Source organism: Scyliorhinus torazame, chromosome 3 (assembly GCF_047496885.1).
Source record: "Scyliorhinus torazame isolate Kashiwa2021f chromosome 3, sScyTor2.1, whole genome shotgun sequence".
Lineage (NCBI taxonomy): Eukaryota > Metazoa > Chordata > Chondrichthyes > Carcharhiniformes > Scyliorhinidae > Scyliorhinus > Scyliorhinus torazame.
In genome coordinates this window covers 189,140,604-189,153,349 of record NC_092709.1, presented here as the reverse complement: position 1 = coordinate 189,153,349, position 12,746 = coordinate 189,140,604, and the positions used below count along the sequence as shown (strand labels likewise).

Below are 12,746 nucleotides of genomic sequence, written 5' to 3'. Positions count from 1 at the left end.
TGAGGGAATCATAGAACATAACAGCGCAGTACAGGCCCTTCGGCCCACGATGTTGCGCCGACCTGTGAAACCACTCTAAAGCCCATCTACACTATTCCCTTATCGTCCATATGTCTATCCAATGACCATTTGAATGCCCTTCGTGTTGGCGAGTCCACCACTGTTGCAGGCAGGGCATTCCACACCCTTACTACTCTCTGAGTAAAGAACCTACCTCTGACATCTGTCTTATATCTATCTCCCCTCAATTTAAAGCTATGTCCCCTCGTGCTAGACATCACCATCCGAGGAAAAAGGCTCTCACTGTCCACCCTATCCAATCCTCTGATCACCTTGTATGCCTCAATTAAGTCACCTCTTAACCTTCTTCTCTCTAACGAAAACAACCTCAAGTCCCTCAGCCTTTCCTCATAAGATCGTCCCTCCATACCAGGCAACATTCTGGTAAATCTCCTCTGCACCCTTTCCAATGCTTTCACATCCTTCCTATAATGCGGCGACCAGGATTGCACGCAATACTCCAAATGCGGCCGCACCAGAGCTTTGTACAGCTGCAACATGACCTCATGGCTCCGAAACTCAATCCCTCTACCAATAAAAGCTAACACACCGTACGCCTTCTTAACGTTTGATAAGGTTCCCCACGGTAGGCTATTGCAGAAAATACGGAGGCTGGGGATTGAGGGTGATTTAGAGATGTGGATCAGAAATTGGCTAGCTGAAAGAAGACAGAGGGTGGTGGTTGATGGGAAACGTTCAGAATCCCTGAAAGTTGCCACCCAGGTTGATAGGGTTGTGAAGAAGGCCTATGGAGTGTTGGCCTTTATTGGTAGAGGGATTGAGTTCCGGAGTCGGGAGGTCATGTTGCAGCTGTACAGAACTCTGGTACGGCCGCATTTGGACAGTTCTGGTCACCGCATTATAGGAAGGACGTGGAGGCTTTGGAGCGGGTGCAGAGGAGATTTACCAGGATGTTGCCTGGTATGGAGGGAAAATCTTATGAGGAAAGGCTGATGGACTTGAGGTTGTTTTCGTTGGAGAGAAGAAGGTTAAGAGGAGACTTAATAGAGGCATACAAAATGATCAGGGGGTTGGATAGGGTGGACAGTGAGAGCCTTCTCCCGCGGATGGAAATGGCTGGCACGAGGGGACATAACTTTAAACTGAGGGGTAATAGATATAGGACAGAGGTCAGAGGTAGGTTCTTTACGCAAAGAGTAGTGAGGCCGTGGAATGCCCTACCTGCTACAGTAGTGAACTCGCCAACATTGAGGGCATTTAAAAGTTTATTGGATAAACATATGGATGATAATGGCATAGTGTAGGTTAGATGGATTTTGTTTCGGTGCAACATCGTGGGCCGAAGGGCCTGTACTGCGCTGTATTGTTCTATGTTCTATATGTTCTATGTTAACAACCCTCTCAACCTGAGTGGCAACTTTCAGGGATCTATATACATGGACACCAAGATCTCTCTGCTCATCCACACTGTCAAGAATCTTACCATTAGCCCAGTACTCTGTCTTCCTGTTATTCCTTCCAAAATGAATCAGCTCTCGCTTTTCTGCATTAAACTCCATTTTCCACCTCTCAGCCCAGCGCTGCAGCTTATCTGTGAGAGAGAAGATGGCTGAGGCAGCCGCGCCTATCACAGTAGACACGCTAGCTCTGGTGATGTCGCAGGAGCTATAGAAGTTTGGGTAGCAGATGGACAGAAAGTTTGATCGGCAAGTTAGAGTTGAAGGAGTCTTTCAAAGTCCCCGTTGAGGAGCCATTGGGCCCAATCCGAGAGCAGCTGGGTAACACTTTGAAAGCTGTGCAGGAGCAAGGCGAGATTTAAAGGGCTTGGAGGAGGCCTTGTCGCGGCATGAGGGGCAGCTCGCCTTGCTAGAAAGAGATGCTGTTTGTGGCAGAGAGCAACAAGGGCCAGAAGGCAAATGTTGTGGACTTGGAAAACAGGTCGAGGCAATTCATGCTCTGGGCGATGGGGTTGCCGCAGGGAGCGGAGGGCCGAGGCCAACTGAGTACTTCTCGGAGATACTCTCTTGGCTGATTAGGTGGGGGGGGGGGCGGATGAATGTTCATCTCTCCAGATTTGGATAGGGCTCATTGGGCACTCCGGCAGAAGCCATGGCCAAATGAACAATCACAGTTAGTGATTATTGCTTCTGGAGGATTGGATTGGATTTGTTTACTGTCGAGTGTACCGAGGTACAATGAAAAGTATTTTTCTGCGAGCAGCTCAACCGATCATTAAGTACGTGAAAAGGAAATAAAATAAAATAAAATACATAATAGGGCAACACAAGGTACACAATGTAAATGCATCGACACCGGCATCGGGTGAAGCATACAGGGGAGTAGTGTTAATCAAGTCAGTCCATAAGAGGGTCATTTAGGAGTCTGGTGACAGTGGGGAAGAAGCTGTTTTTGAGTCTGTTTGTGCGTGTTCTCAGACTTTTGTATCTCCTGCCCGATAGAAGAAGTTGGAAGAGTGAGTAAGCCGGGTGGGAGGGGTCTTTGATTATGCTGCCCGCTTTCCCCAGGCAGCAGGAGGTGTAGATGGAGTCAATAGATGGGAGGCAGGTTCGCGTGATGGACTGTGAAGGAGCAGGTCCTGGAGTGGGCCAAGAATAACCGCAATATTGACTGGGACAAATACAGTTCGGAACCACCAAGACATTGGGACCAAGCTGGCAAAGAGGTATGCGGCCTTTAACAAGGAGAAGGTGGTGTTCTACATCGATCCTGGCCCCGGGCCACTGTCCAGGTGGAGTTTGCACATTCTCCCCGTGTCTGCGGTTCGGTCTCACCTCCACAGCCCAAAAAGATGTGCAGGGCGGTTGAATTGGCCATGCTAAATTGCTCTGTAATTGGGGGAAAAAAAGAATTGATAATATAAATTTTTTTTAAAGTTCGGTTCGGGGTGGTGTATCCAGAGAGATTGAGAGTCCGGATGAACTCGAAAGACCATTACTGGAGCAGGCAGAGGCCTTAATTAAATGGAAAGGACTGGGATGACGAGAGGCGATGGAGGCTTTGTATGTGAGGGATGGGTTTGTTGAAGGTGTAGTATACTGTGTTAAGTCTCTGTTTTTCTAGATGTCGGGAGGGGGCTTTTTCTTAGTGAGGGGAAAGGAGGGACATAGTAAGGACGCTGGAGTTCGGGCATTTGGGTGGGGAGGATGAGCCGGGGGGGATTGTGTCTTTGCATTTTGTTGTCTTTTTGGGCTAAGACCCTGGGTGGGGGCTACCTCACTAGCAAAAAGGAGTAAGCTAGTGAACAGGAGTGGAGTGGGGGGAGGGACTGTGACTTCTTGGGCCAGTTTTTGCAAGGCACAATGAGTCTAGTTCGTTTGTTTAGTAGGGGGAAGGGGATAGCCGAGGCAGCATATTAAACTTTTATCATTTTAACCCCCAAAAAATACAAAGTACAAAAATTACAAACAACAACAGTAAACCAGATTATAAGAACAGTAACCTAGTAAACCCCATCCTGCTAACAGTGACCAAGTACAATATGAACAGTTGCCATCTACGGTGGAACCCTGCAATTGACCGGCGCAAGGTATATTTGTACTTTCTGAGGTGTAAAAACTCCATTAAGTCACCTAACCACGCTGAGGTGCTAGGTGATGTCACATGGGTCTAACTCCGAAGGATGCACCTCCGAGCAATCAATGAGGCGAATGCCAGGGCATCTGCTCCTGCCCCCATCCGCAGATCTGATACCCCGAATAAACCATGAAAAAAGCGATCCAAAAACCCTCCAGTTTGGGGCAGGACCAGAATATGTGCCTGTGGTTCGCAGGCCCTTTCGAACAGCATTCACACCTATCGTCAACCCCTTCCAAAAAACTACTCATTCTGGCCTTGGTGAGGGCACACTAAACACAAGCTTGAGCTAGAGCAGATTCAGCCTCGCACAGGATGACCTCGTGTTCACCCTGCGGAGGGACTGACTCCACACCTCCTCCAGTGTGGGTCACAGCCCCTCCTCCTATTTGGTCTTCACCTTCTCCACTGAGACCAACTCTTTCCTCTCCCCCCTCCCCCCTTCCAAATCCGTCCATGTATACAGGACGAGCTCCCCTCTTCCGACCCCAAGCAGGAAAAAATCCTATCCACTAAGGTTGAAGATGGTGCCAGATGAACATCTTACTGAGGTTCTTGTTCCTATTTCGGTGTCTTCCGGTATTTCTACACAAGTTATTTTTCCGAGGGGGTTGAGTGACTTCATATGGATGGGGTAAACTCCAAGGTTTCGGAGGGGTGTTGTACAGAGGGATAGACAAATGGGTGGGGGGGGTGGGGGAGCCTTGTGCTGCCAAATCTGATATTTTATTACTGGACTGCCAACGCAGAGAAGGTGGTGGGGTGGGGTGGTGTGGGGACCCAGGGTTTACCTGAGTGAGGGTGGAGTCTGAGTCATGTAGAGGGTCCAGTTTGGGGCTGCGTCTCTGCCATTTGCTCCGGTAAAGTACTCGTCAAACCCGGTTGTTGTCACCAAAGATGGGGAGAAGCTTGATTTATCAGTGAGTCAGTGTAAGCTTGTTGTTTTCTGTGAAAGCAGTTGTATTGTTTATTTTGTTCCTGGACAAAGCATTATGGTTACCCTCATATTTAATAAGTTAATCCAGTCCCAGATGGTTCTGTAACAAATACCTTTCTAAATATTTGGAGTCATTGTCTGGTTCACTGTTGTGAATGGTGCTTCCAAATGTTATAATTGTTCATCAAATTCTCAATACCACAGGGACAGAAAATGCACCCAGGATTTACAAGTTGTAAAAATATAAATGAAACCTCCATTACAACTTGTGAATGGATATCATGCTGCTACACAAATTTTGTATTATTTGCTGAACACGTTTATACTACCTTGAGCATGGAAATATCAGTTTTGACTTTTTTTGGTGTTAACAGATATTCAGCTGTCTGCATGTTTTTTGAGTTACACCCTAATGCAATGAAGCTTGTGATTTGGTGCTTATTTTGGCGCCTTTGTTTCTGTGTCTTTTTTTTTGGATTGGTTTTGTTTAATTGAATGATCCCTCTTTCCAGATTTCATATAACCCATATTCCAGTATCCTCATTGTTGAAGCCCTGTGATCCTTATCAGAAGTGCTCCCAAGTCAAAGTAAGATTATTTTCTTTAGAGAGTATTTGACAGAAATGTTCTCGATTGTGAATTTCTAGATGAACCTCTCAAAGGGAGATAAATCATGACACATGGCCGATTTCAACTTATGGGAATTAGTTTGATGGCACAAACAATATTACTAATAAATACAAGCTTTCGGGCTTCAAATGTATAGGATTTATTACCTGGGCTTGCTCTTTATTTAATGCCAAACCTTTCCTAATTGCTGTGCTTCCACTATTAGTGTTTTCTGTTTATATTTCTTTCACTACCATTAACAGTTTCCATGTTTTTATAAATGTTATGCAGTCTCCTATTTTTTTAAAAAAAAGTACTGTTTAGCTTCTCCCAGAACATGCACTCCGACTGTCTGAGAGAATTGGACAGGCAATTTGTCCAATTGTTACTCTCTCCACAATAATTAGGAGTGCGTGACTCAGAGTAACCTCTACAATCACCACCTCCTGTCACACAATATCTGAGGAGAAGTTGAACAATTGGTGAATTGTAGACACGAGTCTATATTGAATAAGCTGTTCCACCGACAGCTTACGACTTCATTGTTGCAATTTAACTGTGCAAGTACTCCACAGCATAGCGCTGTTCTTTGAATTTTCAAGATAGAATGGTGGAACTTATTAGCAGGGCAAATAATTTAGAAGATTGAGGAGAAAAAAGAAACTTGTAGTTTTACTAAGCTAATTGAATAATCAAACCAAAACAACTTTGTGATTCCAACAATTTAAACCGAATCACTGAATGAGTCAGCGCCCCAGTAGAATATTTTAATTTTCTGATGCTGATTTAAGTTAATATGTCACATTGCATTTCTGCAAAAATGATTTCATTATTGGGCTTTTTAAAAATACTTTTTACATTGTGCTGTTACCTGTGGTCATTTCAATTCCTTTCGTAGCACATTGCTACAATAATTCCATTGTTTGGTGTAAGGACTCTGGTCTAGGTTACAAAAAAACCTTTAATAATTTCTTGTAAAGATTTTTAAGGAGGCTGAAGGTCAGTCGTCTTAGCTCCGATTCTAGTCTGTGCATTCCCAGTACAGTGTATACGTATGTACCTTTGTGGAACATTGTGGAATTTGTTGTTGTGATGAATTGTACTTCATATGTGAGAATTTGTTACCTTGAAGAGATGATAGATATCTAATACATTAGAATTCTTATTTTAATTCGCTACACTATACAATGGTAAATTGAAACATTTTAATTTTAATTCATAGAATCCCTTCAGTGCAGAAGGAGGCCATTTGGCCCATCAAGTCTGCACCTATCCTTGGAAAGAGTACCCTACCTAGGCTCAAGCCCCGACCCTATCCCCATAGCCCAGTAACCCCACCTAACCTTTTGGATACGAAGGGGGAATTTAGCATGGCCAATCCACCTGACCTGCACATCTTTGGGCTGTGGGACGAAACCGGAGCACCTGGAGGAAACCCACACAGACACTTGGAGAACATACAAACTCCACACAGATGGTCACCCGAGGCCGGAATTGAACCCAGGTCCTTGGTGCCGTGAGGCAGCAATGCTAACTAACCAGTGTGCCACCGTGCTGTTAATATTTGGATTTTATAACAATTAATATTCCTCAGCTTACACAACACAAATGGCTAGTCCTTGAGACAAAATTAAGATGCAAAAAGGTAAATTTCTTTGTTTGCTTTAAAATGCCATCTTTTAGTGTTCATGTTAGAAATTTCCTCCAATTAAATATTGGGAAGATGTTGCCATCGTCCTCGATCCCTGCTCAACTCCTTTCCCTAACTACTGACTCTAACTGGCAACTGTCTGAGACAACGATTGCAGTGTTGGTATCGTATCTGACCCCAATTAGCCAGACCATTGCTAAGACCATCTATTTCTACCTGTATAACATTGCTTGGCATTTCCCCTGACTCAGCTCATCTGTTGCTGAAACCTTGACTTTACATTATTTTTGAGCCTAGCCTTTGTGTATAGTATTCCAGCCACTCTTGGCTAGTCTGCTACATTCTACCGTTTGTCAATTTGGACATCCTCCAAAACTCTGCTACCCGTGCCCTGGTACCAACTTTGGTTCACCTGGCACCCCCTATGCTTGCTGACCCACATTTGCTCTGGCCAAGCAATGCTTTGATTTTAAAATTCTCATCATTTTCAAATTCCTGCATGGTATTGCGTCTTCCTATCTCGGTAATCCCCTCCAGCCCCACTGCCCTCGAGATATCGGCACACATCAAAGTCTTGACTTCTTGAGCATCCCTGATTTTAATTGATTCGCCATTGGTGGCCGTGCCTTCAGCTGCATAGGCCCTAAACTCTGGGTGGTGCCCTCACTCGTACTCCCATCAGTGGCCACTGGACAATGATTGGTACAGGAACACATCCACTTTACCCTTCTCTCTGATTGACCAGCATTGGGGCCAACTGGAATGACCATACTGCTACCTTGATTTGAGGTCAAATAATCTAATACAGATGTCAAATCACGATTGGGATCTTGTTATTACGTAGTAATGTTATAGTCCAGGATTACTATAAGGAAATTTTCATTTTACTATTGACTTAATTTTTGTTTCCTCCTTTCTGCAGCCGACTCCATTGTGGACACTATGTCAGTGTTCCTTGCAACCACCAACAGCCAAACCGATGTAGTGAATCGCAACAGTTCAGCTACGCCACCAAATACACTTAACCTTCGTTCCTCCCACAACAAATTGGTAAACTCGGAAATAAAGAGCACCGAAATCAAGAACAACACTCCTCCAAAGTGCAGGAAGAAATATGCCTTGACTAATATCCAGGCTGCAATGGGCCTGGGAGAGACAACCGCATCACCAGTTATAGTGAATAACGCCAATTCAAAACTGGCGAAGAACGGAGAAAATCAGCTGCGGAAAGCCGCAGAACAGGGCCAACAGATCATGAACAAAAACATCAGTGCAAATGTTGTTAAAAATATAATCTCAGAAAAATTGGAGGGCAAGGAACCAATCTTGCAAGACACGTCTTGCATTGAGCCTTTGACGTCACAACCGAGGAAGAGTAAGAGCTTCCTGAATTACTATGCAGACCTGGAATCATCCACTCGTGAGTCAGACCAAAATGGTGGCAATAATCCTGTTGATAGTGAGGAAAATGCTGACCTGTCCCACGATAAAACTGCAGCGAATGATGAAGCAACCAGTGACGAGAGTGTGTCTGCTAGTCCTGAAGATTGCCAAATGGCCACAATTTCCTCCAGTCCTGAAATAAAGAAAGACCCACCCAGATTGGGAGGGAAAACTGACACTGCATTAAGTAAAATGCAGAACATGGCTCCCAGTGATGAAGATTCAAGCTGGACCACACTGTCACAGGATAGTGCTTCACTAACTTCACCTGAAGAAACAGGTATGAAAATTGCAAACTTTTCACACATTAGTATCTCAGTTGTGCAGGATTTGGCATTTTATTGTAGACCTTCTTTAAAAAGTAAAACTTTTTTTTACAAATTGCTTTTCAGAAGGAAATAACTGTTTATTGGGAATACTGGGTCGTTTTAAATGGAGACATGTAGTCCCAAAATTCCAGAGGAATAAATGGAGAATGGTGCATGTGGACATTTTATGCTTTAATTCGTCACTTACTGTCGAAGCACTTCTGCATTATATTTGGTTTTACAGCGCTGTAGAGGCAGGCCCGTTAGGTTGCAGCACAAAGTTTCCACAAGACCAACAGCGTGATGAAGCAGCTTGTGACTCTCAATTTCTTTTCATGTTCCCAAAATACTCGGGGATAAGCTGTAAACTCAATAATGTAAAAATCATGCTTGTAGACTTCAAGTGTTCATCCTGTTCACATCTAAGGGTGATAGCTGCAATTTTATCTTTGCTGCTGACAGTATTCTCTCTGGAAGGGCCATTTAAAAAAAAATCTTTCTTGTGTTTATTGGTTTCTTCAGCAGCCATGGTGTCACTGCACACATGTTAAGATGTTGTTGCCCAAGCCAAGGGTTCCATTGGTAGCCTCACTATAAAGCTAAAGGAATATAACCACCTTCTTCCGTCCATTTCGCACAGTGAAAAGCTGTTTTGATCAACTTTTTAAAAACAATTTCTAGGCCTTTTCATATAAACAAACGAAAGCAGAAGAGCAACCAAACTACACATCGGCCTGATCCCCTTCAGGACGAACCTGACCTTCTCCAGCCTCAGGAATTCCGCCAGGTCGTCACTAGGTCGCTGATTGGGAGGTTCTGAAACATGAACAGAAACCTCGGCTGCACCATCATTTTTACTGTCTGCATCTGCCCCACCAGCACCAGCACCTCTTAAAGTCCCCCTTCATTTGCTCCGCCAGCCGAGTCAAGTTCAGCTTGTGCAGCTGCGCACAGCCCCCTGTCTCCTGGATGCCCAGGTATCTAAAACCCACCCCCACTTCCCTGAACAGCAGCTCCCCCAATCTCCTCTCCTGCCCTCTAGTCTCAATCGGGAACACCTCGCTCTTTCCCATACTGAGCTTGTACCGGGAGAACCAGCCAAAATCCCCATTGCCAGTGGTTCTATTGCCAAAGCAAAGAGCAACGCGGAGAGCGGTCACCCCTGCCTCGTCCCCCGATGCAGCCCAAAATATGCCGAACTCACTCGGCTCCTCCATACACTTGCAACCGGTGCCTTGTACAGCAACCGGATCCAGTCCACAAAGTGCGCCAGCACTTCCCACAGGTACTCCGACTCCACCCGATCAAATGCCTTTTCTGCATCCACTGCCACTGCCACCTCCACCTCCTCCCCTCCGAAGGCAGCATAATTACCTTAAGCAGCCTCCTCAGATTCACTGACAATTGCCTCCCCTTCGCAAACTCGTCTGGTACTTGCCTATCCACCCTGGGACGCAACCCTGAAATCGCGAGGCCAACATCTTCGCACATATGTTCAGTAATGATACTGGGCGGTACGACCCATGCTGCTCTGGATCCTTGTCCTTTTTCATATCGGGGAGATGGAAGCCTGCGACAATGTAGGAGGGAGATCCCCCTCTCCCTTGTCTCATTACACGTCCTCACCAGCAGCGGCCCCAGGTCTCTTTCTTCTCTCTCCTTTCTCTTCCCCCCCCCCCCCCCCCCCACACACACACACACACACACACACACACACACACACACACACACACAAGCTTTTTATAGAACTCCACTGGGAACCCGTCCTGACCCGGGGCCTTGCCTGTCTGCATCGCCCCATACTGTTCTACAGCTCCTTCAACCCAATTGGGGCTCCCAATTCCAGAACCAGCTCCTCCTGTTCCTTGGGAAAAACCAGCTTGTCTAACCCCCCCGCCCCCGGCCACAAACACCCGGGTCAGGGGATTCAACTTGCATAACCTTTTATAAGCACATTAAACACGCCATTTGCCCACCCCCTCCGGGCCAACAACACCACCCTACCCATATCATCCTTTACTCTGCCAATCCCCCTTGCTGCCTCTTGCTTCCTCACATAGTGGGCCAGCATCCTGCTCGCCTTCTCATCGTGCTCATATACTGCCCTTCTGGCCCTCTGTAACTGCCCCACCACCTTCCTCGTGGACACTAACCCAAAATCCATCTGGAGCCTCTGCCTCTCCTTCAACAATCCTGCTTCCGGGGCCTCCGAATACCTCCTATCCACCCTCAAGATCTCATCTACCAGCCTTGCCATCTCCGCCCGCTCCACTTTCTCCCTCTGCGCCCCAATTAAGATAACTTCCCCCCTAACTAGAGCCTTAAGTGCCTCCCTCAGCGTGGCAACCATGACCTCCCCCGTGTCATTTAGCTCCACGTACCCCCGAATGACAGCGCTCTCTCCCTCGCACACTTCCTCATCCGCCAACAGTCCAGCATCCAGCCTCCAGTTCTCTCCCCCCCCCCCCCCCCCCCCCTCCCTCCCCCACTTGCAAATCCACCCAGTGCAGCACATGGTCGGCGAAAACTCTGAGGCAACTACCCCCACCAGCAATGCATTGTCCAACATGAAAAAATCGATGCAGGAGTACACCTGGTGCACGTGGGAGAAGTATGAAAATTCCTTCACCCTCAGTCCCTGAACCTCCATGGGTTCATCCCCTGTCCCTATATGCTCCATAAAGCCCTTCAGCCCCTTGTCCACTGCCGACACCTTCATCGACCTCGGGCTCTGCCAGGCGCACTTCCTAGTCCCCTCACCCATCGGAGGACCTTCTCCTTATCCAGAAAGAGGTGCAACCATACCACCATTGCCCTTGGCGGCTCACCCACCTGCAGCCTCATCAATGCCCTGTGTGCTTAGTCGGCCTCCAGGGGCCAGTCAAAGGCCCTCTTTCCCCCTTCAGCTTCTTCACCATTTTGACCACGTACGTGCCAGCCTCCGTACCTTTGATGCCTTCGGGCATCCCAATAATCCTGCAGTTTTGTCTTCTGGAGTCATTCTCCAGATCCTCCATCTTCTCCTTCAGCCTCTTTTGAGTCTCCCGCATCACCCCACCTCGGCCAGCTGCTCCTCGTGCTCCCCCACCGCCTCCTCCGCTTTCTGGATCGTTTAACCCTGGGACTCCAGTTTCTGTTCCACTCTCTCGATCCCTGCTTTGATCAGTTCTACCACTTTGGCCAGGTCTTCCAGGCCTCCTTCGTCTGGTGATAGAACTTTGCATTTAGGAACTCTATTCGCTGCTCCATTGACCACTGGGCGGGCAGGACAGCTCCCTTGCCCTCTGCCATCTTATCTTGCTGCGCAGCGCGAAGATTTACCTGCTCCAGCATTTCTTTCCTTCTTGTCCCACTCGTAGTTCGTGGATCCATCCACCAGCCATACCAGAGGAGTAAAACTTACCCAGGCACTCCTGCACATCTTGCTGTCAAATACTTCACCCGTTGGGTGGGGAAAAGACCAAAAAATATCTCCTTGAGCAGGAGCCACCAAATGTGCGACCGCTCACTCCATGGCTGCCACTGGAAGTTGTTTTCATCAATTTTATCACTGGGCAGACAAATGAGAAGTAAAATGTAATCCTGCAAAATGGGTTGTTGCCCTCTGATGAGGAAAAAGATTGATATAAATGTTATGATATATCTTTCAGAATAACCTAATAGGTAATGAAATGAAATGAAAATCGCTTATTGTCACAAGTAGGCTTCAAATGAAGTTACTGTGAAAAGCCCCTAGTCGCCACATTCCGGCGCCTGTTCGGGGATGCTGGTACGGGAATTGAACCGTGCTGCTGGCCTGCCTTGGTCTGCTTTAAAAGCCAGCTATTTACCCCTGTGCTAAACCAGCCCCTAGACAATATCAAGCCACTGCGGTGTTCGAAATGCAGTTTGATGCTATGTTGGATGAATTAAAGTTATGGAGAGACCAGCTTCAATTTCACCCTTTCTCGTGTTTTTACCTCTGGTTCAACTGCTAAATTGTTGCAACAAAGTACATTTTTGTGTGAAATATTGAATTGATTTGAATTCCTTATTGCTAGTAATAGTACCCACAGAGTTGCTTACAACCTCTGGGGGTTACTACAATGTACTGGAGGTGCGTGCTTCTTTCAGATAGGTAAAGTTGATCCTATTCCTTTTGAATATTTGGTTAATATCGTAACTATTTCAATAGTCAAGTTCA

General features: G+C 46.5%; 1 protein-coding gene across 10 annotated transcripts in view; it reads left to right on the top strand.

Moving 5' to 3' along the window:
- Window positions 1-12,746, top strand: part of LOC140408851 (amyloid beta precursor protein binding family B member 2-like) — a 466,668-nt gene that overhangs the window by 159,224 nt on the left and 294,698 nt on the right. For 7 of the 10 annotated variants that reach the window (XM_072496628.1, XM_072496638.1, XM_072496629.1 and 4 more), the window contains one exon: window positions 7,735-8,535. In XM_072496628.1, coding sequence (XP_072352729.1) covers window positions 7,735-8,535 — 801 coding nt within the window. Of the gene's footprint in view, window positions 1-5,064; window positions 5,141-7,734; window positions 8,536-12,746 lie in introns of all 10 variants that reach the window. The other 3 variants (XM_072496631.1, XM_072496633.1, XM_072496634.1) reach the window with 1 other exon arrangement.